Source organism: Chiloscyllium plagiosum, chromosome 7 (genome assembly GCF_004010195.1).
Source record: "Chiloscyllium plagiosum isolate BGI_BamShark_2017 chromosome 7, ASM401019v2, whole genome shotgun sequence".
NCBI classification, from domain to species: domain Eukaryota; kingdom Metazoa; phylum Chordata; class Chondrichthyes; order Orectolobiformes; family Hemiscylliidae; genus Chiloscyllium; species Chiloscyllium plagiosum.
In genome coordinates, this window is record NC_057716.1 from 33,019,796 (window position 1) to 33,044,757 (window position 24,962).

General features: G+C 41.0%; 1 protein-coding gene across 2 annotated transcripts in view; it reads left to right on the forward strand.

Moving 5' to 3' along the window:
• Window positions 1–24,737, forward strand: part of bmpr2b (bone morphogenetic protein receptor, type II b (serine/threonine kinase)) — a 248,314-nt gene extending 223,577 nt beyond the window's left edge. For both annotated transcript variants that reach the window (XM_043693375.1, XM_043693377.1), the window contains exons 7-13: window positions 3,889–4,003; window positions 4,997–5,157; window positions 5,939–6,086; window positions 8,388–8,524; window positions 12,439–12,623; window positions 19,008–20,290; window positions 21,557–24,737. In XM_043693375.1, the coding sequence (XP_043549310.1) occupies window positions 3,889–4,003; window positions 4,997–5,157; window positions 5,939–6,086; window positions 8,388–8,524; window positions 12,439–12,623; window positions 19,008–20,290; window positions 21,557–21,813 (2,286 nt within the window). In that variant the 3' untranslated portion in view covers window positions 21,814–24,737. The remainder of the gene's footprint in view (window positions 1–3,888; window positions 4,004–4,996; window positions 5,158–5,938; window positions 6,087–8,387; window positions 8,525–12,438; window positions 12,624–19,007; window positions 20,291–21,556) is intronic.
• Window positions 24,738–24,962: the final 225 nt, after the last annotated feature.

A 24,962-nucleotide genomic window follows, 5' to 3' on the forward strand; every position in this document is an offset into this window, starting at 1 on the left:
TTCCGACGCCCCTCCCCCAAGTCCCTCCTCCCTATCTTTTATCTTAGCCTGCTGGACCAACTTTCCTCATTCCTGAAGAAGGGCTAATGCCCGAAACGTCGATTCTCCTGTTCCCTAGATGCTGCCTGACCTGCTGCGCTTTTCCAGCAACACATTTCCATCTCTGATCTCCAGCATCTGCAGACCTCACTTTCTCCTAAAAGTTACAGACAGAATATTATGAACTTGCAGAAACAGGTATGGCCTTACAAAATATCGCAGATTAGGTAAAACCTAGAAGTTTAGAGTATAGATTGTTTTGGTGTTTGTACTCGATGTTAATTAGAAAAAATATGAGAAGTAATCAAAGTGAAGATTGAATGATGTAACAACAGAACAAGTACATTTGTCTACTTATAATTTGTAAGAGAAGCTGGTAATTGTAATGCTGTAGTCAGAAGCATACAGATAGCTATTTAATTTTATGAAGGTGAAGGGAATGCTGACAGCAAGAAAAATTGAGGTTAGAAAGAACTCATGAGGTAAAAACCGAAAATGCTGTAGACGCTGTAAATCAGAAACAAAAACAGAAATTAAGGGATATGTCGAAAGTGCAGGAAAATGGTAGTGAAGAAGATGATTCATTGATGGTAGAGCAAACTCGAAGGGCTAAATAGTTTAATCCTGCTCCTGTTTTTATGCTGTGTTCTTGTAAATAAAGATTTGTAAAACAAAATAGCATCTTTTGAAATGTGGGTGCGAAACGTATGCTTCAACTCCATGGACAGACCATAAGATAATTGAAGAGGTGTTTGAAATTACAAGAGCAAAAATAACTCTAAATAGTGACATACAGAAATATCAAAAATTCACCAAAGTTCCAAAAACAGTACCTTCCAAACCTACATAGAACAGTACAACACAGTAGGATCACTTCCATCTAGAAGGACAGGGACAGCAGATAGGTGTCTCAAGGTCAAAATCCTGGAAATGCTTCCCTAATGACATTGTGTGTCTAAAGCACATGGACTGCAGCCATTCAAGAAGGCACTAACTAGAGAAGGGTAATAAATGCTGCTGCAGCCATTGACATCTGCATTCCATGAACGAAATGGAAGCAAAAGTCAACTGTTTGACCAAAGCTAAAAAAAAACTACAGAGTTCCATTCTAGAGGGTAAAATGGAGGACATCACAAAGAGATCTTGATCTTTGCAGAGTTGGATGACAGATGACTGCGATTTCAGATAATCTGTCATGAATGTGTGAGAGTGGCACAAAGCAGATCAGTGTGGTATATGACAACAAATCACTGATAGTCATAAACCGCAGTAATAATCCAGGTATCATTCTGATACACCATCCTGCATTCTGAGGCCAAGATAACCTTCTAAAGATGCAGTGTGGGCGGCACGGTGGCACAGTGGTTAGCACTGCTGCCTCACAGCGCCAGAGACCCGGATTCAATTCCCGGCTCAGGCGACTGACTGTGTGGAGTTTGCACATTCTCCCCGTGACTGCGTGGGTTTCCTCCGGGTGCTCCGGTTTCCTCCCACAGTCCAAAGATGTGCAGGTCAGGTGATTTGGCCATGCTAAATTGTCCGTAGTGTTAGGTAAGGGGTAAATGTAGGTGGTTTGCGCTTCGGTGGGTCGGTGTGGACTTGTTGGGCCGAAGGGCCTGTTTCCACACTGTACAGTAATCTAGTAATTAATTAATACTCCAGATGTGGAATGAACATATAAATAAATAAATATCTGAGCTATGATTTCCACTTTCTCATATTTTAGTCCTCTTGCTACAGAATTCCATCCGATTTTATTTTGATTATTTTAATAATTAATATGCTCAAATCCTCAGATATCTTCAAAATTCCAGTTTTGTACTGTTTACCCATTTGAAAGTACGCTGTTCTATCCATTTTAGTCCCGAAGTAGATGAACTCTTATTTTTGTGCATTGAGACCTATCAAGGTTTTTCCATTTGCTTAATCTCTTTGTAATTTTATGTTTCTGCCACACTGCTTGTAATGCCAGCTATCTTTGTGTCATCAGAAAATTTGGATCTGACTTCCATTTCCATCATAAAAGTATTAACAAATGTGGTGAATAGTTGAGATTTCTACATGTCCTTGCAGGATACACCCGATTGCTTAATTAAAAGTGTCTGCCCATTATTGCCTCTCTGTGTTCTACTGCTCAACCAATTTCCTAGGTCAGTAATTTGCATTCAGTACCATGGGTTCAGCTTTAAGCAACAATCTTATACTGAAGTTTGTTGAATGCCTTCTGAAATCTCTAGAAATAACTTCTGTTGGCAATCTGATGTCCACTTCTTTAAGCACACCTTCAAAATAGTTACAACCTCTGCTGCTGAGCACCCATTTGGAAGAAAATCCATTATTTAATAAAAAGAACCACGCTGACCTTTTTGCCCCATTGTTAATCAGCCTCCAGCAGCTTTCACTTTTATTAATCACTGTTAGCCCCAAGCTATGGGACCAAGTCTGTTTTTGTGATACTCAGTTGAGAAATAAAGTCAAATATTGGACAATGACATTGAATTGGAGATTGCACAATGCTGAAATACCGATGTGCCATTGACCATAAAAAATAGGAACAAGTATAGGCTGTTCAGCCGCTTGAACCTGCTCTGCCATTCATTAAGGTCATTGCTGATCCAACATTCTTCATGTCCACTTTCCTGTGTTTTTCTCCTAACCCTTGACTTCCTGACTGATCAAGAATTTATCTATTTCAGCTTTAAATATGTGCAGTGTCTGTGACAAGAGGTTCCAAAGACTCACTACCATCTAAAGGAAGAAATTCCTCTTCATCTCAGTCTTAAATTGGCACACCTTTATTCTGGGCCTTTTGTCTTATATGAGTACTTGCTTCTGAATTCTAGTGCCTCAATTTCTGCTGGATGCACACCTAACCCTACTGTAATGGCGAAGTAATGAGGAGGAAGCTGAATGGGGAGATATTCCACTGGGTATATGTTTCTTCTTGGGATTTGGTTAGTGATGGGTGCAATGTTAAAATTTAAAGAACAATAAACTTAGTCAGTCTCAGGACAGTTGATTGCACAGCTAATGCTGTTTTCTTGGGACGGTTTAAAACTTCCTAGATTTCAAATGTTCTTGTTGCCACCACCACGAACGCTGGGTACAATCAAATGTTTCTTTTTCAAAATGATTGCTAGTCCCCTTGCAGTGATCTCAGCACAAAATCTGGGAATGGTACAGTTCTTATAGAAATAGATGTGAAAGCCACCCACTGTCTATCTGTCCAGGTGATCAGTTAAAGAATCCATTGCATTATTGAAAGCACAGATGAGATATTTCATTGTCCTCATTTGCGTTCTTGCCAACACCGCTAAATGCAAAATTGCTTCTCACTCCCATCCCCTACCATGTCTCATTTATGTTTTTGTAATAAAGATGTTGAACTTGAGGTATTTGGAACATTTTCTAAATTTGTTCATGGGATGAAATCATTGCAGGCTGGGTCAGCATTTATTGTCTATCGCTAATTGCCCAAAAGATAGTTAAGAGACAACTCATTGCTGTGGTTCTGGAGTCACATGTACGCCAGACCAAGTAACAACAGTAGATTTTCTTTCTTAAAGAACATTAGTGAAATCATGAGTTTTTAATGACAATTAACAATAGTTACATAGTCATCACGATTAGGTTTTTTTTACTTCAGATTTCACATGTACCGTGGTGGAATTCAAGCCCTTGTCCCCAAGATATTAACCTTAGATTACCATAATGCCACCACCTCTCCAATGAAGCATCAACAATTAATTGATTTGAGTTATTATTTTTGCAAGTTTGTGTTGCAAAACTTCAATGTGACTGCACAAATTATTTTTCATTTTAATATATTTCTATTCTCTTGACATTTAGGGCTCGTTATGCAAGTACCTGAGTCTACACAGCAATGATTGGGTTAGTTCCTGTAGGCTGGCACATTCCATCACCAAGGGCCTTGCTTACCTTCACACAGAACTGCTACGAGCTGGTGAGAGACAACAGCATCCATAAGACCTGCCCATCTTACTGTCACACTGTCTATTGACCTTTTGTCATTTATGGTTTTTGTTGTCTGCGTGTTGAAATCACTTACATATTGTTTGCTTTGAAAACTGTAATATTTAATACACAGTGGAATGTGATATGAATATAGGGGCTTGATCCAAAACTGCCATTTTTTTTTAAAATAGCCTACCAATCCCCAGTGGGATACTGACAGTCCCCAGTAAGTTATAAGATGGATGAACCAACTGTTCACTTTGTTTGTAAAGTTCTAGAATCCATGTGGGTGGAATAAATTTTGAAAGATGAAAGAGCAGTAAATGCCCAGTTTTCAATTGTTGCATTTCAAATCATGAGGGAACCAGTGTTGAGACTGTACAAGAGGCAAACCTGTACAAAACATCATTATCGTGTAGTGGGGTCATTCTGATATGCACATATATCTATCAAAGGTTCACATGTAAAGTTACAACAATGATGGATATGGGGTAGAACACCCTTTCACTCCATTTAGCTTTCCTGTCTGCCTAGTGTGGTCTGTTTTGAACACTCAGTCTTGACCCTTTTCTGTTTCACTTGCATCGTCTTTTCCAATCTTCCCATTTTCTTACCTTGCCATTTTCCTTTCTCCTTTTTTTCTTGCATCGCCTTCTACCACTGCCTGTCAGTTTGCCTTTTTCTTATTGTGTTCTTGTAATTTATCTTTCTCTTTATCTTTGCCTCTATTCATGCTTTGTAATTTTCTCCTCTTTTTCCCTCCAAATAATAGGAATGACTTAAATCCCTTTAACATGTTGCTCAACTCAGAATTCTGCCAAGTTCCTAGAGTGAAAAGTTGCTGATTGGGTGATTGCTGACAACAAGTGCCTATTTTTTTTATTCAAAGGGATTTCACCTTGAGGAAAGAACCTCTTAATCTGTGTCTACCAGATAGTTCTAGCTGAGCATGCTAACAATGAAACATTTATCACTCCATTAGATCAGTATAAGTCAGCCATTACACATCGGGACCTCAACAGCAGGAATGTGCTGGTGAAGAATGATGGCACTTGTGCCATCAGTGACTTTGGCCTTTCCATGAAATTGACTGGTAATCGACTGGTTCGACCTGGGGAGGAGGATACTGCAGCCATCAGTGAGGTGAGCAACAGAAGAGTTGAAGATTGTGCAGGTATCGTAGCACATTTTCTTGGAGTACCATTGGCAAGTGTAATGGAGTCAGTTATACCACCACCTGATGTGTACATGCGCAGAAAAGTGCTATTAGAAATATTATTGTCTATTGTGCACATGTATAGAGGCAGTGCTGAGTGGGACTGACAGTTATCATACACCTGTTTTACTGGTAGAAGGCAATGTTACAGGGGTATAAGGAGTAATACACTGTATATGTTCTAATGCAATACAACCTTTCAGAGTTTCCATAAATTTAGTAAAACTGCCACTGTGACTCTGATTAATAAGGAATTACTGCAATTCTGAGAGATTGAGAATGTCACAAGATGACTTATTTGTTTTGAAGCTCAGTTGCTGTGCAACATGTAAAAACATCCTTATATAACCTCTAACTGACATGGCCAGTTGAGGCTTGGACCGTTAGCAGAGTCTGCTCACAATGTTAGGTTTCCCTGTCCCTTTTGTTTGATGTATCACACCTCTACTTAAACTGCAGCTCTCAACACATCGATGTTTTGTTGCTTAGTGAGGTTGTGAAACTGGGCAGTTTTGGAAATTACTTGTTTGACCTGAGGCCAAAACAAATCTGATCCCCAGGCAACAGCATTTCTCCAAATGGTGCAGAAATTCAGTCAGTTGGAATTGATAATGCTGATTCTCAGTGTTTGTTGTGTGAAGCATTGAAAACACAAGAGATTTTCCTCTTCTGGCCGTGATGTTTCTTTCTTTGTCCCCTCTTCCACAGGTTGGCACAATCCGTTACATGGCACCTGAAGTGCTAGAGGGAGCTGTAAACCTGCGAGACTGTGCCTCTGCTCTCAAGCAGGTGGATATGTATGCACTAGGCCTCATCTACTGGGAAATATTTATGAAGTGCACAGATCTTTTCCCAGGTAAGAAAATAACAAGCATTAACACACTGCTTTTTTACATAGAAAATGTCTCATGTTGCTTCACAGGCATGCTATAAAACAAAATTTGACATGGTGCTACATAGAGAGTTATGAGGACAATTGACCAAAAGTTGGTCAAAGAGGCAGGCTTTGAAAGGTGTCTTATGCAAAGAGAGAGAAGAGTCTCGGGGAGTGGAATACAGAGTTTTCAGCTGAAGTGAATGAAGATATGCCAGCAATAGTGAAGCAATAGAAATCAAAGATCAGCATGGGAGGAGTGCAAAGTTCTCAGTAGATTGCTGTCTTTCTTGCATGTGTGCATGCACGTATGCAGATAAAACATATGACCCAGGAGCAGAAGCATGTCGTTCAGCCCCTCAAACCCACTCTCCCATTCAGTAAGATTGTGTTTCGAATTCCAAATTCAAGTCTACTCCCAACAGCTTTTGATTACCCCTGCCAAAAAAGAATATATCTAGCTCTGCTTTGAAAATACTCAATGGCTTGTGACCCCACTGCCTTCTGAAGCAAGGTCACCCAACCCTTATCTCTGTCCTGAAAGTCGCACCCTAATTTTAAAACTGTGCCCTTTAATTCTTCAATCATCTACAAGTCTGTTCAAAGAATCACAGAGTTGTTATAGTACGTAAGAGACAATTCGACCTATCACGTATGTGCCAGGTCACCAATGCTTCATTTCATTTAATGCCATTCTACTCCTCCTTCTCATAATCCTGTGCATTCTCCTTTTCAGATAGCAGACTGATCAACTCTTGAATGCCTCATTTGAACCTGCTTCCACCTCACTCTCAGGCAGTACTTTTCAGATCTCAACCACTTACTTTTGCTTCTTTTACTAATTACTTTAAATTTGTATCCTCTCATCCTTGATCTCTTTGCAAGTGAGAGCATTTTTTCCTATCTACTCTGTCCAGACTCCTTTAAATTTTGAGCACCTCTCTCAAATCTCCAAATAGCTGAAGTTCCTCATCCCTGGAACTACTTTTGTGAATTTTCCAGCACTTTCCTCAAAACATTTGCACCCTCCCTAATGTGTGATGCCCAAAATTGGAGACACTATTCCAGCTAATGCCAGAACACGGGCGGCACAGTGGTTAGCACTGCTGCCTCGCAGCGCCAGAGACCCGGGTTCAATTCCCGACTCAGGCGACTGACTGTGTGGAGTTTGCACGTTCTCCCCGTGTCTGCGTGGGTTTCCTCCGGGGGCTCCGGTTTCCTCCCACAGTCCAAAGATGTGCAAGTCAGGTGAATTGGCCATGCTAAATTGCCCGTAGTGTTAGGTAAAGGGGTAAATGTAGGGGTATGGGTGGGTTACGCTTCGGCGGGTCGGTGTGGACTTGTTGGGCCGAAGGGCCTGTTTCCACACTGTAAGTAATCTAATCTAATCTAATCTAACAGTATCTTATAGAAGTCCAACATAACCTCCTTGCTCTTGTATTGTAAGCCACTACTAATTAATGGCAGGCTAGTATATGCTTTATTAACTGTGCTGTCAAGATTTCCTGCCTCCTATAATGATTTTTGCACATATGCACTCAGATTGCTTTGCTTCTGCATGACATTCAGATTCATGCCTCCATTATGTTATATTGTCTTGTCATCATCTTCATATCAAAATGAGTAGGTTCACATTTCTCAATATTGAACTTCATCTGTTACCTGAGTGCTCATTCCATAGTTTGTCTACATCCTTTGAAGTTCTAAACTATCTTGTTCTCTGTTCATAATGCTTTCAATTTTCATATCATCTGCAAATTTTGAAATTGTGCCTGTACACTAAGTCACTATATGTATATATATATATCATCAAGGAAAAACACTCAAACTTTAGGGGTAGGTATGCTACCACTGTGCTACAAGATGCATTTTTTAAAATTAGGATCTTGTAAACATTAAGTTCACATTTTCTTTCAATGTATTCCACTATGCCTACTGACTCGACCTATCTATATCAATCTGTAACCTACTGTGTCATTTTCATAATTTACTTTCCTATCAATGTAATTCCTGACTCTTAGAGCCGCAGCTAAGAGACCCATTATGATCTTTCAGGAACACAGGCGTTATGACTTTGTTCAAAAATATATTACTGACTTTTGACTTGTATGGATGACTTGTGCTCTGTAGTACAACTGTTAAAATCAATTAGGAATCATACTGATGCCATGATAATGGGGGAGTGGAAGGATGATGCATAGTGAGGTTGTCTTCTATTCCTTATCTCATCAGGAGAAATGCTCTACTGTGCTTCTGACGTGATTTTATTTGTCTCATGACCAGGAGAGTCAGTGCCTGAATACCAGATGGCTTTCCAGGCAGAGGTGGGGAACCATCCTACTTTCGAGGATATGCAGCATTTGGTCTCTCGGGAGAAGCAGCGACCCAAATTTCCTGAAGCTTGGAAAGAGAACAGCCTGGTGAGCAAACAGGATTTATAATTTCATAGAATCATGCAGCATGAAAACAGACCTTCTGGTTCAGCTAGTCCATACTGACCATAATCTCAAATCAAATTAATCCCACCTGCCGGTGGTTGGTCCATATCCCTCAAAATCTTTCTTATTCATGTACTTATGCAAATGTCTTTTAAATGTTGTAACTGTACCCACATCCACCACTTCCTTGAGAAGTCCATTTCTCACATGAACCACTGTCTCTGTAAAAACAAAAATTGCCTCTCATGTCTTTTTTAAATCTTTCTCCTCTCACGTTAAAAATATGCCCCCCAAGTCTTGAAATCACCCAACTGAGGGAAAATACACTTGCCATTCACCTTATCTATACTCTTCATGATTTTATAAAACTGTTCAACCCTCAACCTTCTAAGCTCCATGAAAAATGTCCCAACTTATCCAACCCCTCCTTAGAACTCAAGCCCTCTATTCCCGGCAACACCCTGGTAAATCTCTTCTGAACCATCTCCAGCTAAATAATGTCCTTCCTATAACAAGTGACCAGAACCTCACACAGTAGTCCAGAAGAGGACTCACTAATGTCCTGTACAACCTCAACATAACACCCAAAGTCCTTACCTCAAATGTCTGAGCAATGAAGGCAAGTGTGCTAAATGCCTTCTTAACCACCATATCTACGTGTGACACAAACTTCAAAGAATTATGTACCTGAACCCTTCGTTTCTCTGCCCTACTTTTAATTATGATTTGGAGGTGCCGGTGTTGGACTGGCGTGGACAAAGTTAAAAATCACGCAGCACCAGGTTATAACCCAACAGATTTATCTGGAAGCACGAGCTTTCAAGGCGCTGCCTCTTCATCAGATGGTTGTGGAGCAGGACCGGGACAATCAGCTTCGGACCTTTGGATGACCATCCTCCAAGGTGGACTTTGAGGCAAGCAACAATGCAAAGTGGCTGAGCAGACGCTGTTAGCCAAGTTTGATCCCCTCAAGCGGGACCCTGGGTTCATGTCACACTACAGGTGACTCCACTACACTATTCTCTCTCTCTCTCTAATACAGACTGTCTCTCATGCGCACATGCATCCCCGCAATCACACCCATGCACGCACCCTCTCACAGGTTTATACCCCATCATACTCACACACATACTTGACTAAGTTTACACACACACTTTCACATGCGCTCACACCCATGTGCACACTCTCATACACGCACCCACTCTGTCTCTCCTGCACGTGCACACATATAAATTTATGAGGTAGATCTGTAGTTGCAGAATTACATTTTATTTTGCTCAAAATCTGCAAAATCCATGTAGGATTCTGAAAGTCTCACTTTAGAAATAAAACTTACTCAACATTGGATCAGACTTTAAGTTCACACCTTTAATACATTGTCTGAGCTCAGATAACACCTACTGTTAGATAAACTAAGCCACCTTGAGAATGTAACTTAAAAGGAGTTTTTGAATTTATATATTAAAAAGCCTAAACCAGTTTATCCCATCCTAAAAGATGCAAGATTTAATCTAAGTTTGTTTAATATACCATTACAACTTCGTGACACTGTAACCCTTTTGCTATACGTTTTGTCTCTTCTGGTCCTACTCCACAACTACCTGATGAAGAGGCAGCGCCTCAAAAGCCAGTGCTTCCAGATAAATCAGTTGGACTGGACCGTGGTGTTGTGTGATTTCTACTTTGAATTGTATAAGCCCAACCCTTGTTTGTTTAACTAAAGTGCAAAATAAACTCCATCTGCTATTCCTCAGCCTGGCTCAATTAATCAAAATCCCTTTGTAATTTTAGATAATCTTCTTCAATGTCCACTATACTATCAATTTTGTGTCATCTGCAAACTTGCTAACCATGCCTTCTATACTGTCATCTAAATTATTTATAAAATGACAAAAGTGGACCCTGTACTGAGACAGTATTTCACTCGCACAAAACCATGCTGACTATCCCTAAATTGTTTCTTGCCTCTCCAAATGCATAAAAGTCCTATCTTTCAGAATCACTTCCAACAACCTACCCGCCACCAAAGTTAGACTCTCAGGTCTACAGTTCCCAGCCTTCTCCTTACATCCGTTCTTAAACAATGACACAACATTAGCCACTCTCCAGTCATCCAGCACCTCACCTATGGTTATAGACATACAAATATTTCTGCAAGAGGTCCCACAATTTCCTAACTTCCCACAATGTCCTGGGATATACTAGATTGGGTCTTGGTGATTTATCCACCTTTATATTTTCTAAGACCTCCAGCAAGTCCTTTTCTGTAATGTGAACTGTTTCCAAAATTTCAATATTTATTTCCCCGAGTTATCTAGCCTCCATTTCTTTCTCCACAGTAAGAACTTACATAAAAAACTCACTTAGTATCTCCCCATCTCCTGAGGTTCATCACAAAGATCTTTGTTCTTGAAGTGGCCCTACTGTCTCTCTGGTTGCTCTCTTGCTCTTAATATACTTGTAGAATCTCTTTGGATTATCCTTGACCTTATTTGTCAAGGCTATCTCATATCCTCTCTTTATCTTCCTGATCTTCCTCTTTAGAATGCTCACTTTGCTCTTTATACTATTCAAGAGATTCATTTGAACCCAGTTGTCTATATCTAACATATGATTCTTTTTTATTCTTGACTAGAACCTCAATGTTTTTATTCATCCATTGTTCTCTAATCCTACCAGCCCTACCTTTCACTCTTACAGGAACACAATGACTTCAATATTTGAAAGCCTCCTACTTACCAGGCAACCTGTGACCAGTCTACTTCATTCAATTTTTGAAAATTCTTGTCTCACACCATTAAAATTTGCCTTACTCCAGTTGAAAACTTCAATTGTTATGGAAGGCTTATCCTTTTCCACAGCTACTTCAAAACAAATAGAATTATGATCACTAGACCCAAAATGTTCCCCTACTATTACTTTAGTCACTTGCCCAATCTTATTACCCAAGAGAATGTCACATTTTGCTCCTTCTCTTGTAGGGATATTTACATTTCAATAAAGAAAATTTCCTTGAACACATTTAACAAATTTTTCACCATCCAAGCCTTTAACACAATGTCTCCTGGCAGTCCCAGTCACTATTTGGAAAATTGAAATCACCTACTATTACAACCTTACTATTCTTCCAAATATCTGAGATTTCTCTACATGTTTGTTCCTCAATTTCCCTCTGACTATTGGGAGGTCTATAGTACAATCCCATCAAGGTGATCGTTCCTCGTTTATTTCTCATTCAACCCATATATTTTCCCTTATGTTTTTATATATTTTATGCTTTTCCTATCTGATGGCTGAAGGAATGTCTTTCCTGAGTATAAAATAGAGGATAGCACAATGAACGAGAGGTTCCAGGAACTGAGTTCAGTTCCAGCCCTGAATTGATGGAATGAAAATTTGCTCAATCCTGGAAGATCCAAAATTCCTCTAGACAATCTCGATCCAGTTACTAATTTGACCTAGTCATTTAAAAAAAGACTGAGCTGTGGAAGGAAAATCAGCTGATATTGCCACTCCAATTATTACCAATGATTCTTCTCGGCAAGTATGCGTGTCAGACGATTATTGGTATATAGGTCCTGGCTCCACTCCACTTACGTCAGTAAATGTTTCTTTCTAATTTTAATATAAAATTTTTAAAAAAACATTAATCAACCTGTTATGACACATTTCTGGGACTGGTGGGATTTGAACCTGGAACTTTTGCCCCAATGGTAGGGACACTACTATTGTGCCACTAGAGTCCTTCCAGTATCTTTCTAAAATTATTTTAGTCTGCTTGCTTTGATCTATCCTTGTATGAATCATCACTGTCAAGCAGGAATGGAGGAAGCTGCGTTTTTTATAAAATGCACTGGAATTGGGGAAAAAAAGAGAATAATTTCCTCGTTTTACAGGCTGTTCGGTCACTGAAGGAAACAATGGATGACTGCTGGGACCAGGATGCAGAGGCTCGGCTCACAGCTCAGTGTGCAGAAGAGAGAATGGCAGAGCTAATGGTTATGTGGGATCGAAACAAGTCTGTGAGTCCAACCGTCAATCCTATGTCACAGTTTACAACAACAGCTATGCAGAATGAACGGTAAGTAGCCAAACATCAAGGGAAAAGCATGTTTATCAAAGCTGGATTTCTTTCAGTCCATTTTGGCTACTGCTTTTGGACCTGAGCACATTATTTCTATCGCCATTTTCTTACTTTTTGTTTGGTATTCAGATTGTTCTGCCTCCTCCCTTTATTGCTGCACCATATTTTTCCACTCTGCGGTACCTCTTCACTGCAGAACACACCTCCAGTTCATCACTACTCCTCTACATTTCTTCATCCCTCTTGCTATTCCATATTTGGGTAAGCTTGCAGCTATTTTCGATACCTCTCTCAGAACAGTACAACATAGTATAGACCCTTCAGCCTTCGATGTTGTGCTGACCTTTCATCCTTTTATCAAACTAAGCTATATACCCTTCATTTTACAACCATCCATGTGCCTATCCAAGAGTCGCTTAAATGTCCCAATGTGACTGACTCTACTGCCACTGCTGGCAGTGCATTCCACGCACCCACCAACCTCTGACATCTCCCCTAAACCTTCCTCCAATCACCTTAAAATTATGCCCCCACGTGATAGCCGTTTCCACCCTGGGAAAAGGTCTCTGGCTATCCACTCTATCTATGCCCTCACCACCCTGTACACCTATATCAAGTCACCTCTCATCCTTCTTTGCTTCAATGAGAAAAGTCCTGGCTCCTTCAATCTTTCTTCATAAGACAAGCCCTCCAGCCCAGGCAGCATCCTGGTAAATCTCCTCTGCACCCTCTCTAAAGCTTCCACATCCTTCCTATAATGAGACGACCAGAACTGAACTCAATATTCCAAGTGTTGTCTAACCAGGGCTTCATGGAGCTGCAGCATAACCACACAGCTCTTAAACTCAATCCTCCTGTTAATGAAAGCTAGCACACCATGCGTCTTCTTTACAACCCTATCAACTTGAGTGGCAACTTTGAGGGATGTATAGACGTGGACCCCAAGATCCCTCTGTTCCTCCACAGTGCCAAGAATCCTTCCTTTAACCCTATAATCTGCATTCAAATTTGACCTTCCAAGATGCATTACTTCACACTTGTCCAGGTTGAACTCCATCTGCCATTTCTCAGCCCAGCTCTGCATCCTATCAATGCCCCATTACAACCTACAGCAGCCCTCCACAATATCCACAACTCCACCAACCTTCGTGTCATTGGCAAACCTACTAATCCATCCTTTCACTTCCTCATCCAAGTCATTTATAAAAATCACAAAGAGCAGAGATCCCAGAACAGATCCCTGCAGAACACCACTGGTCGCCAAGCTCCAGGCAGAATACTTTCCATCTACTAGCCCCTCTGTTTTCTATGGGCCAGCCAATGCTGTATCCAGAAACCAAATTTCCCTGTATCCCGTGCCTCCTTACTTCTGAATGGGGAACCTTATCAACGCCTTCCTAAAATCCATATACACCACATCCACTGCTGTACCTTCATCAGTGTGTTTGGTCACATCCTCAAAGCATTCAATAAGTCTTGTGAGGCATGATCTGCTGACTATCTCTAATCAAGCTATGCTTTTCCAAATAATCATAAATCCTGTTTCTCAGAACCCTCTCCAATAATTTGCCCACAACCGATGTAAACCTGACTGGTCTGTAATTCCCACAGTTATCCCCATTCCCTTTCTTGAACAAGGGAATAACATCCAATCATCAGTTACTACTCCAGTGGACAGTGAGGACGCAAAGATCATCGCCAAAGGTGCAGCAATTTCTCCCCTCACTTCAGATGTATCCCATCTGGCCCAGGGGACTTAGCTATCCTCATGTTTTTCAAAATTTCCAGCACATTCTCCTTCTTAACATCATCTCTGAGGGGCTGTTGTGATCCTTACTGTTGTCGCTTTACAAACAACACTCTCAATTTATGCATTCCTCCTCTTTTAACCCCCTCTCCCTGCCCCTGTCAACTCCAAAAAGTACAAAATGTTCATGAACTTTTCTATTACTGTGACTGAGAAAAATCATTTGGCTTTCCCTTCATCTATTTTCCCAGCCACTTTACACAACTCTTTCTTTGTGCTCTGTAATTACCCTTATTTAAATTGAGTACATCAAGTTGAGACCCGAGTTGCTCTCCTTAAAATAGAATTTAAAATTCTACTATGTTGTGATTACTACTTGCTAGAGGATCTTGAACTGAGAGATCTGTTAGTAATCCTATCTGATAACATATTGCTAGATCTAGAATAGCCTATTTCCAGAAAGAGTCTGCAATGTTTTGCTCTAAGATGCAATCCCTGATGCACTCTATAAATTCACCTTTCATGTTATCCTTGCCATATGATTTGTCCAGTTAATATAAAGATTAAAATCACCCATGGCAACTGTAGTGTTCTTCTTACGTACCTTCATTATTTGCCAATTTATATTTTGTTCTATAGTGAGGCAACTTTTTGAGGCCCCATAGACGATTCCCATCTATACTTCTTTCCCGTGTCATTTACTATTTACAACCAAACCGATTCCACATTATGTTCTATGGTCTGTTTTCCTCAGAACAGAGAAGTCTGAAGAGTGGTGTAATAAAGTGTACAAAATGCAATAAATAAGGGTACAGGGATCAGGGAATTCTTGTTTTCCTAAGTGGAGAGGTCAGTTACTAGGGGATACAGATTTGAGGTGATTGCTTGAAGGATTATAAGGGACATGAGGAGAAACCCTTTCCCCCAGAGGATGGCAGGGTATCTGAAATTCAATGCCCAGTTTAAAGGTTGAGACAGAAGCCATTAACTCATTGAAAAGGAACTTAGATCTGCACCTGAAGTACTGGAACCTGCAAGGATAAAGACCATGTTCAGAACAGAGATTCATGATTAATGGGTCTTTCATAAAAACTTGGCAGATGAAGTTTAATGTGGAAAAGTGTGAGGTCTTGCTGTTTGGTAGAAAGAATCAAAAGGTAAGATGATTATTTAAATGGGCGGGGGGGGTTGCAGGAGAAAGAGATTCCAAAAAGTGTGGTGTAAAGGGATTTGGATGTTCTTGCACATGAAACACAAACATTTGCATAGAGGTACAAAATATAATTAGAAAGGCAAATGGAATTTTGATTTTTATTGCCACATAGTTGGTGTTTAAGAACAGGGAAGTCTTATTACTATTGAACAGGGTGTTGGTGAGGCTGCACCTAGAGCACTATTGTGCAGTTTTCATCTCTGTCTTTAAGAAAAGATATATTGGCATTGCAGGCATTTTAAAGAGATTCATTTGGCTAAAACCTATGTTGAAAGAGTTTACTTAAAAAGAATAATTAAACAGATTAGGCCTTTATTCATTCAAATTTAGAAGAATGAGGGATGATCTTACTTAAACATACAAGATTCTGAGGGGGCTTGATAGGATAGATGTTGAGAAGATGTTTTCACTCAAGGGGGAAATCTGAATTTAGGGCACATAGTTACAGAATAAGGGGACACTCCTTTAAAACTGAAGTGTGAAGGTATTTTTCTCCCAGAGTGTAGTGCTTTCTGGAATTCTCTACCGCAGAGAGTTGTGAAGGCTATATTTGAAAGTATTTAAAAAGGAGGTGCATGAAATATCAGGGCATTGACAGCTATGCTGAGCTGTCATGAGAAAGGTGTTGAGGCCTGAGGCAGATTGGCTATGAACTTGTTGAATGGTGTTGGGCCGACTTGAGGGGCCAAATGGACTATTCCTGCTCCTGTTTGTTATGTAACCCTAGCCTATCCAATCTTTGCTCATAGTTTCAATTTCAAGTCCTGGCAACGTTCTTGTAAATCTTTACTATCTGGTCTTTGGAGCAACTACCTCCTTCCTTTAAGGTGATAACCAGAACTGTACACATAAACTTTCACCTGTGGCCTATTCTGTGTCTTGTAGCAATTCATCCCTGCTTGTATTCAACATCTTGCCCATTAAAACGCATGTGCCTTCTTTGCCACCTGAATGACCTGTCCTGTTGCCCTCAGAGACCTATGGGTATGTGTTCAGGAGTCTTTCATTTTGTGCGTTCTGAGAAGATTTGTAGCTCAGGTTGAGGTTCTGGATTTACTGCCCTCTGAGAAAAAGAACAGGAAATGGCGTCACCAACCCTAGGAACCTAAACACATAAATAGAAAGCAGGACATAACACCAGTGCTTCACCGGAGGTTCACTGATGATGTTACCTAGTATGGTGACAAAATGTCTGAAAACGAAACTTCCAACTCAGCGAGCAAACTTACATCCAGTCTTTCACTTCCTCAGCCCTCTCAGTACACTCTTGTTTATTGCATATTCCCTTGTTTTGTTTGCCCTCACCAAATGTATAACTTTCCACTTTTCCAATTGAATTCCATTTGCCACTTTTCTACCCTCTCAACAAAACCATTAATATCATACTGCAGTCACAGCCATCCTCTTCAGTATCAACTACCTGTCCAATTTTTGTATTGTCAACAAATTACTTCTCACATTTAAGTCTAAATCATCCATATATACCACAATCTGTATGGAATCCAACACTGAAACTTGTGCAGCACGAGTGGACAACAATTTCCTTTTGCAAAAACAAGCGTCAACCATTACCATCTGTTTCCTGTCACTGAGCTAATTTTGCGTCCAACTCAAAACCTTGCTGACCATCCCTGATTTAATGACCATCCAAGTAATCCCACCTCTCACGTCACTTTTAGTGATTTTCCCACCACTGATGCCAGACTGACTCGCTGTTATTATTTGAATGTTAAATAATAATGCAACATATGCAGACCTTCAGTCCTCTCATGTTTCACCTGTATCTCATGAGGATTGGAAAATATTCTCAATGCATTCTTGTTTTATCCCTAGCTTTATTTTAACAGGCAATTCATCTCTCCCTGGTCATTTATCCATTTTCAAGAGATTAATTCCCCAATACTTCTGTTCTCATTATCTAATATTTCACACTCCTCTTTAATTAGAATGTCTGCATCATCCCTCTCCTTTGTGAAGAGACAAAACACTCAGAAGAGGCCAAAGTGAGGACTGCAGATGCTGGAGATTAGAGTGGTGCTGGAAAAGCACAGCAGGTCAGGCAGCATCCGAGGAGCAGGAAAATCGATATTTCGGGCAGGGGTCCTTCATCAGGAATACTCACAAGAGCCCTGCCGTCACCTTCTGCATTGACCCTTAAGTTATCACATACACATCTGATTAGTTAGTCATCCTTTTAATACACTGATAAAGCATCTTTAGATTTTTAAACATTGTATTTGACAGTATTTTGCCCATATCCTCTCTTTACTTTCATAAGGTCCTTTCTACCTTCACCTCTGTACTTTCTATATTCCTCTAAGCTTCCTAAAGTATTGCTTATTTTGAGATTACTATTTTTCAGCTTTAAATATGTGCTCCTGGATAACAAGTAGGCTGTAGACTTCGACATGTATGTCCTCTGCTAGTAAAATCTTCTTGAAAGTTTTTAAAGGTGTTAACACTTCCCAGATTCCTGCTCATTTATTTTTTCCTGAGACTTCAAATTTAGATCTCTCCTGTTGGGTCTCCATATCTGAAATATCTATAGACAAATCATAAACAATGTCCTCTGACCTGACTGTGGTGTATTTTGTTTTCTCCTTGGCCTCAGCACTAACACAATCATCCCCACTAATTTCTTTCAACACTTTTCCTCCATAGCTCAGCTCAGTGGGACTGTTCCTTAACTTGCTTCAACTCCTACTTATCTAGTAATGACCAGAACATCCATAGCATTGTATTGTTTTGCCCACACCTACATCGTCACCTCTGAAATCCTCTAAGGACCATCCTTAACCCCCTTCTTTTCCTTATCTATGTGCTATTTCTTAGTGATAACATTGCGAGATTTAAAGTCAGCTTTCATATACATACAGCATGCAGCTCTAATTCATTGCTATTGTTTTTGACCCCTCCAATGTCTCTGTGCTGTCAAACTGCTTATCTGGTATTCAGACTTGGAACATGCAAATCCTACAGTAGTTAGACAATGGTTTTGATCATTTTAGTGCTTTCAATTCCCAATATTAATTCTTTAACATAACTATCAATATCATTGCCTGCCATCATTTCCCAGTTATTGTTTCAGGCTGAACCAGATTATTTGCAGTTTTGGCAACAATTTGATTCTGAAGTGGGCATTTCCAGGGTCCATACTTCTCAGGAGAACGCCTGTCTACTTCCCCGCTCCCCAACATTGCTCATCTCCTGAACCAATTCAACTCTTCTGCTGCTGAAGCTTTCATTTTAAGCCTCTGCTGTCTCTAAACTGAATGTTCTGATAGTGTCCTCTCCTCAATTGTCTCCTTGCACTAGTATCTCCCATTCTACCCCGTTTATCACCATGTCCTGGACAGCTCCCAGCATTCCCGTTATTCTTTTACCAGTATTGCTATTTGACATTTTGGCTTTCTTATTGCAGAAACCTTTCACACAGTCGGCGAGTGCCAAAGATGGGACCCTACCCCGATTATTCCTCTTCCTCATACATTGAAGATTCCCTTCACCATTCTGAAGGCATGGTAAAAAACATCTCCACAGACAACTCCACATCTGGAACCCCATCGACTGCCAGTGAGAAGAACCGTAACTCTATCAATTATGAAAGGCAGCAGGCTCAGGCTCGTATCCCTAGCCCGGAAACTAGTGTCACTAGTTTGTCAGCAACAACCACCACCACAAATACTGCAGGCCTCACTCCTAGCACTGCCATGTCCACCATATCAGAGACGCAATACTCCGAGGACACTAACACACAAGCAGCAAATTTGCTGTCATCCCTGGGCCCCACCCCAGTGTGTCTGCAGCTGACTGAAGAAGACCTTGAGACCAACAAGCTAGATCCTAAGGAGGTGGACAAGAACCTCAAGGAGAGTTCAGATGAAAACTTGATGGAGCACTCCCTGAAGCAGTTTAGCGGGCCAGATCCTCTTAGCGGAAGCAACCCCAGTTTATTGTACCCTCTAATAAAGCTGGCAGCTGAAGTAACCGGGCACCAGGATTTCTCACAGCCGAGCACCAGTCAGGTCTGCTTGATCCCTGACATCCCAGCCACTCAAATGTACCCCCTACCCAAGCAACAGAACATCCCCAAGAGACCTACTAGCCTTCCTCTCAACACCAAAAATGTGTCAAAGGAATCGCGGCTGAAGTTTGGCGGTAAGCACAAGTCCAATCTCAAGCAGGTGGAGACTGGGGTGGCAAAAATGAATACCATAAATGCAGGTGAGCCCCAAGTAGTAACTGTCACAGCGAATGGCATCGCTGGAAGATGCCATGCAGGGAACCCACATCCAGTGGTCAAGCAATATGTTAACGGCTCAGTGTCCAGTCCTCAGACGTCCAATTCATCAAGTCACCGGAGCCACGAGATCCTCCAGTCCCAGTTTAGTGGCGACGACAGCAGAGTGAACATAAACTCCAGCCCAGATGAGCATGAGCCACTCCTGAGGAGGGAGCAACAGGCCACACGTGATGACATTATTGTCGAACGGCTAATGGACAGGAGAGACCGACCACTTGATCAGGGGAGGACAAACTCCAACAATAATAACAGCAATCAGTGCACTGTGGCAGAGGGAGCACTGACCGACAGCCAGGATCACCAAATGGTGCCAGTAGCACGGCGACAAGGGAGGAGAGCTGAGCGGCCAAACTCGCTCGATCTTTCATCAGCCAATGTTTTGGACAGCTGTAGTATACAATGTAAGTAGTAGGGAATTCCTAGTTTACATGGAGTTAACTGCTGCCAGTCTGGATAATTCTTGAGTTACTCAAATTGGAGGGGCAGGACTCATGGTGCTAATTGTTATCCATTTGTAAAACTGAACACGCAAATACTCAATCTGGAAAGTAACAAACATGTCCATGACAAATATCCAGTTTTGAGATGGCTATTGATACTCAAAAAGATTGTCATACATCGAGACATAGAATCAAACAGCACAGAAACAGCCCCTTTGATCCAACTTATCTGCGCCAATTAAACACCCAATTTGACTTATTCTCATTTGCTAGCATTTTGCCCATATCCCTCTAAACCCTTCCTATTCATATATGTATATATAAAGCCTTTTAAATGTTGTAATAGTACCTGCCTCCACCACGTTATCTGGCAGTTTATTGCATCCACATACCATACTCTTTGTGAAGAAGTTACCCTTTGAGGGAGCATACCTCCTGCTCATGAGCCAACCAAAAACTGATCAACTGAATGGATCTGAAATGACCTAAAAATAAAGTATTATTTCAAAGGGCTCTGACATTCTGAATTCAGGCCCTTTGGAATCATACTATGCTTTTAGATCCATTCAGGCCCTCGCTCTCGCACCTCCCACTCCTGTTCCCAAACACTTTGTGCTATTCTCAATGAGGCAGTATGACAATTCCCGAGCCTCAAAATGAGATCACTGAGATGATGTTTGGGAAGCATTGGTCTGTCTAGGGTTACTTGTGAAAGTGATCATGGAGCCAACAAAGGGTCAGTACCTTCAAGCAAGGTGTAGGAAAAACATGTATTTATTTGTATACAGTCTTTGTATATAATGCTGCATGCCTTTGTCACAGTTCATTTGCCACCTTTAGCTACACTCTTATCAAAGAAGTGAAAAAGCTACCCAGTCTCTTTATACTGGGTTCTTCCCACCTGGGCCAAGATACTTAGAAGAAGTCTCACATATTTCTATTTTCCTGATTCTGCCAGTGGTCCATGTGGTGTAACCAAGCAGCGACTTTCCAAAAATAGGCCCTTTGAAGCTGCCAGAAGTCACAATGTGCTCCAAATCCTAAACTGTCTGTAGACAATACCATGGAAAACTAATCAACTTTCAGCAAAACAGATAAAACAAAATGTTGATGATTTTAAAATAACATGAGAGGCTGTGGGTGATTGTGAGGCAAGTCAGTATAGTACAGTGATCATTACTGAAGTGACATAATGTTTTATTCCTTCCCCTGCCCAAACCCATCCAGGTGAGACGACGCAGGAGAATAAGCAAGCCTCCTCTGGAGACAAGATCAAAAAGCGAGTTAAAACTCCGTATTCCCTAAAGAGATGGCGACCTTCTACGTGGGTCATTTCAACAGAACCCATTGATGGTGAGGTCAACAACAACAGTGGTGCAGTGGGGCGCTCAAAATCCAGCACCACCGTTTACCTAGTCGAGGGTGGCAGCGGGGTCACTGCCACAGCAACAGTTGGCAGAGAAACAGGAGTGAACTGCCTGTGAATCCTTGACTTTTACTTTATACTTAGTAATGAAAAAGAGAGAAGAAACAAATCTGAAGGGACAGCTATTCCACCCTTGACTCCCCACCCGACTGCCCTTTCCCCAATCAAGACTTGCTTTAGAGATCAGCTATGCAGCAGAAGCTTAGAATATTTAATATTTGAGAGCTTTTTTTGTTTGTTATTTTGCCTTTTGTCGCACTTTTTTTGAAAAGGAAACGTGTTAATCTTTAAGTGATGCCTATCCAGAGGCATGCACTGTGTCTTACGGGGGTTTCGATAAAGTAAGCAGCACACAACTTGGTCAATGCTCATTAGCAGTCAGCTGCCCCTCTTGCTGTGAGCATATAAGTGGTTCCTCAAGGCATATTTAACTAATGCAGAACAATGTGGCAAACTTGTTTTCTTTTGTCTTTCCTTTGATGCCATTTCCACAGCTATTCTGATTCTGTCACTGGATTATGAAACATATAATACCCTTTTTTTTTAAGAAAACATGTTGGAATGTGCAATAGGCTTAGCTTAGTAATGCTTTTGAAAAAAGATAATTATTATTTAAAACTTGCGTCTCTGTATATCACTAAAGGTTGCTGGTAGTGCATGGGCTGGTGGTGATCTTATTTCTCTTCGCTCTCCCTCCCCTAATCCCCATTTCTGCTGGAAACCTTTGCTGGTACAGCATGCGTGGTCCCCAGTGTGGAAAAATGGTGGCACATATCTCCCTTCCGTGTTTGTAAAATTCCCATTAGCCTTTCAGCTGTTAGGTATCTGACCCATCAGTACATGGCTAATAATAATGGGTCATGCACTTAAACTCAAAACAAGGACGTAAAATCCCGTACTAAAGTTGTGTTTGATAATGGTGCTACATCTCTTTTGAAGCTTTAGTGCTGGACACATTCCCTCAGCACCAATTTTATTTTGCGCCATCTTCTCATGCCTTATTGAGAGGGTTGATCTGGCAAACTGGGCGATGTGCTAAGTTAGATGCTAGTGTTTCTTCTCTGGTGCATGGGAGCAAATCCAGTTCTGGATCTCCTCTTCTAATTTTCCCAAGAAGTCAGTCTCTTTCAATACAGTTCATAGTTGTCTTGGACTTACTGTACAAAATTGTCCCTAATTGACACTAAACTTAAAACCTCACAAAGGGCCATATTGTGACTGATGTGGAACCCAGGAAAAAGTCTCTGTTGTAGTAGGGGCATGTTGCAACTGTGTCACGCACTTAGAACAGAGAGGAGAGGAGAGTAGGTTAAAGCTTAGTCTATATCTAAGGCATACTGTGCCTGCCTTGGAGCACTTGAAAGGTCAGTGTAGGTCAGTGTGTTTTCCCCATACCTTTGTGGACCTTATGAGCATTTAGTCCTGACAATGGGTGCCCGGAGTGGAAAACGTTCCTTTTGTACAGCACTCAGTCCTTGCCTTGAAAAGTTCACTGAGTTCATAAAAATTGTTTTTTAAAAGATGGTGACATTCAGCTGGCCTAATTCAAGATCAAAGTTTAAAGGGAACTTGCTGCTTTCAGTTCTGCTGAGCTACAGCCTACACTACACCCTTATACCTTTGGTTTTTACAAAAAAGAGGGAAGGGGGAAAGACTCTTTCCTTGCTATGAAATCTCTGTTTGAAGCTTGCTGTGCTGATTTAGTTGCTTGCTTTAAACCTTGATGCTGTGGCTTCTCCGAATCTAGTTTAGAATATCACTGACCATTTGGTTGTGTTGCGTCAGTGATGGACTGGAGCATGGAGAGAGGAGTTGATAAAATTGTGGGTTAGAGTGAAACACTAGTTTGCATTCATTTCAAAGTTGGTTTGTCAGAATTGGGTTAGGATTGTATGGGCTGCAGAATAGTCTGCACATTTGGTTTGGTTCCAGTGGAGTCTGTTAGCAGGACGGATATCTCATTCCCTCAGTCAGATGGGGCTGAATATAAATTAAAAGTGAGTTAAAAATATTGCCCTAAATCATGCTTGGAATTGCAACTGCTATTATGAAGACTTGGAATACATTAACTGTACCAGTATGAAACTGTTGTGAATTAAAATACAGTTTACACATACAGATGTCATTCTGTGATTACCTCACAGGAAGGAATTTGGTTTGTGCACTGCTCCATTCAGACCCTGCAGGGCCAGATTTAATCTTCAAGTTTGAGCTTAGCCCTCTGATCTCAGATGATGCAGCAGTTTGACTGCTGGGATTGAATTCCCCTCTCAACTAGTATCCCTTAATACCGGGCTTAACTCATTGTTAATGGACTTCATGGAGAAGTAGTACTTGCTGATTTGCTATGCAAAGAATATTCCCTAGATTGCAACACCAAATGTTAGGAGAGGTGGGGGGGGGGCAACAAGGGAGAAGGACTAAATCCCTAATACAAGTATTTATATTGTGTATAGTCATGCCAAGCACTCCTTGAATTTCTTCGATTCACATTCTCTGTGTCATGTGGGCTAGTAGCAGGGTGAGTCAAAAGAGGGGAATGTGCCATTGGTTCGGTGGGTGGGAGTTGTTACTGGCTTGGATTATTACCCATGATGAAACATAGCAGTGGCCCATGTCAAAGGGCTTTTTCTTAACTGATGTCTTTGGGTGATGGGCCTTTCAGGCAGGATTGACAAAATGATAACCTACCCCTAGAGTGTCAAGCCAGGTATTCCAAACTATCTGCCGTGCAACTTTACTGATTGTATGTTGACTGCAGTTAGAATCCCCAAAGAAGCCTTTTAATGTTATGAATCCTGGAAGTCTGAAATCTGAATAGAAAACACTAGATCTGTTGCCAGTCAAGGGAAAAGACAGAAGAATGTTTTGAATTTTGACCCATTTGCAGTGACAAGAGGGTCTCTTGTCACTACTAACAGACTGCTGTGCAAAGTTAAAAATCACACAACACCAGATTATAGTCCAACAGGTTTACGTGGAAGCACACTAGCTTTCAGAGCGTCGCTCCTTCATCAGGCACTCTCACCTGATGAAGGAGCGATGCTCTGAAAGCTAGTGTGCTTCCAATTAAACCTGTTGGACCGTAACCTGGTGTTGTGTGATTTTTAACTTTGTACACCCCAGTCCAACACTGACATCTCCAACTCAAGACTGTTGTGCAGTTATCTTTCTGCAGAATATGCTGGTTCGTTCAGGTTGAGCTCA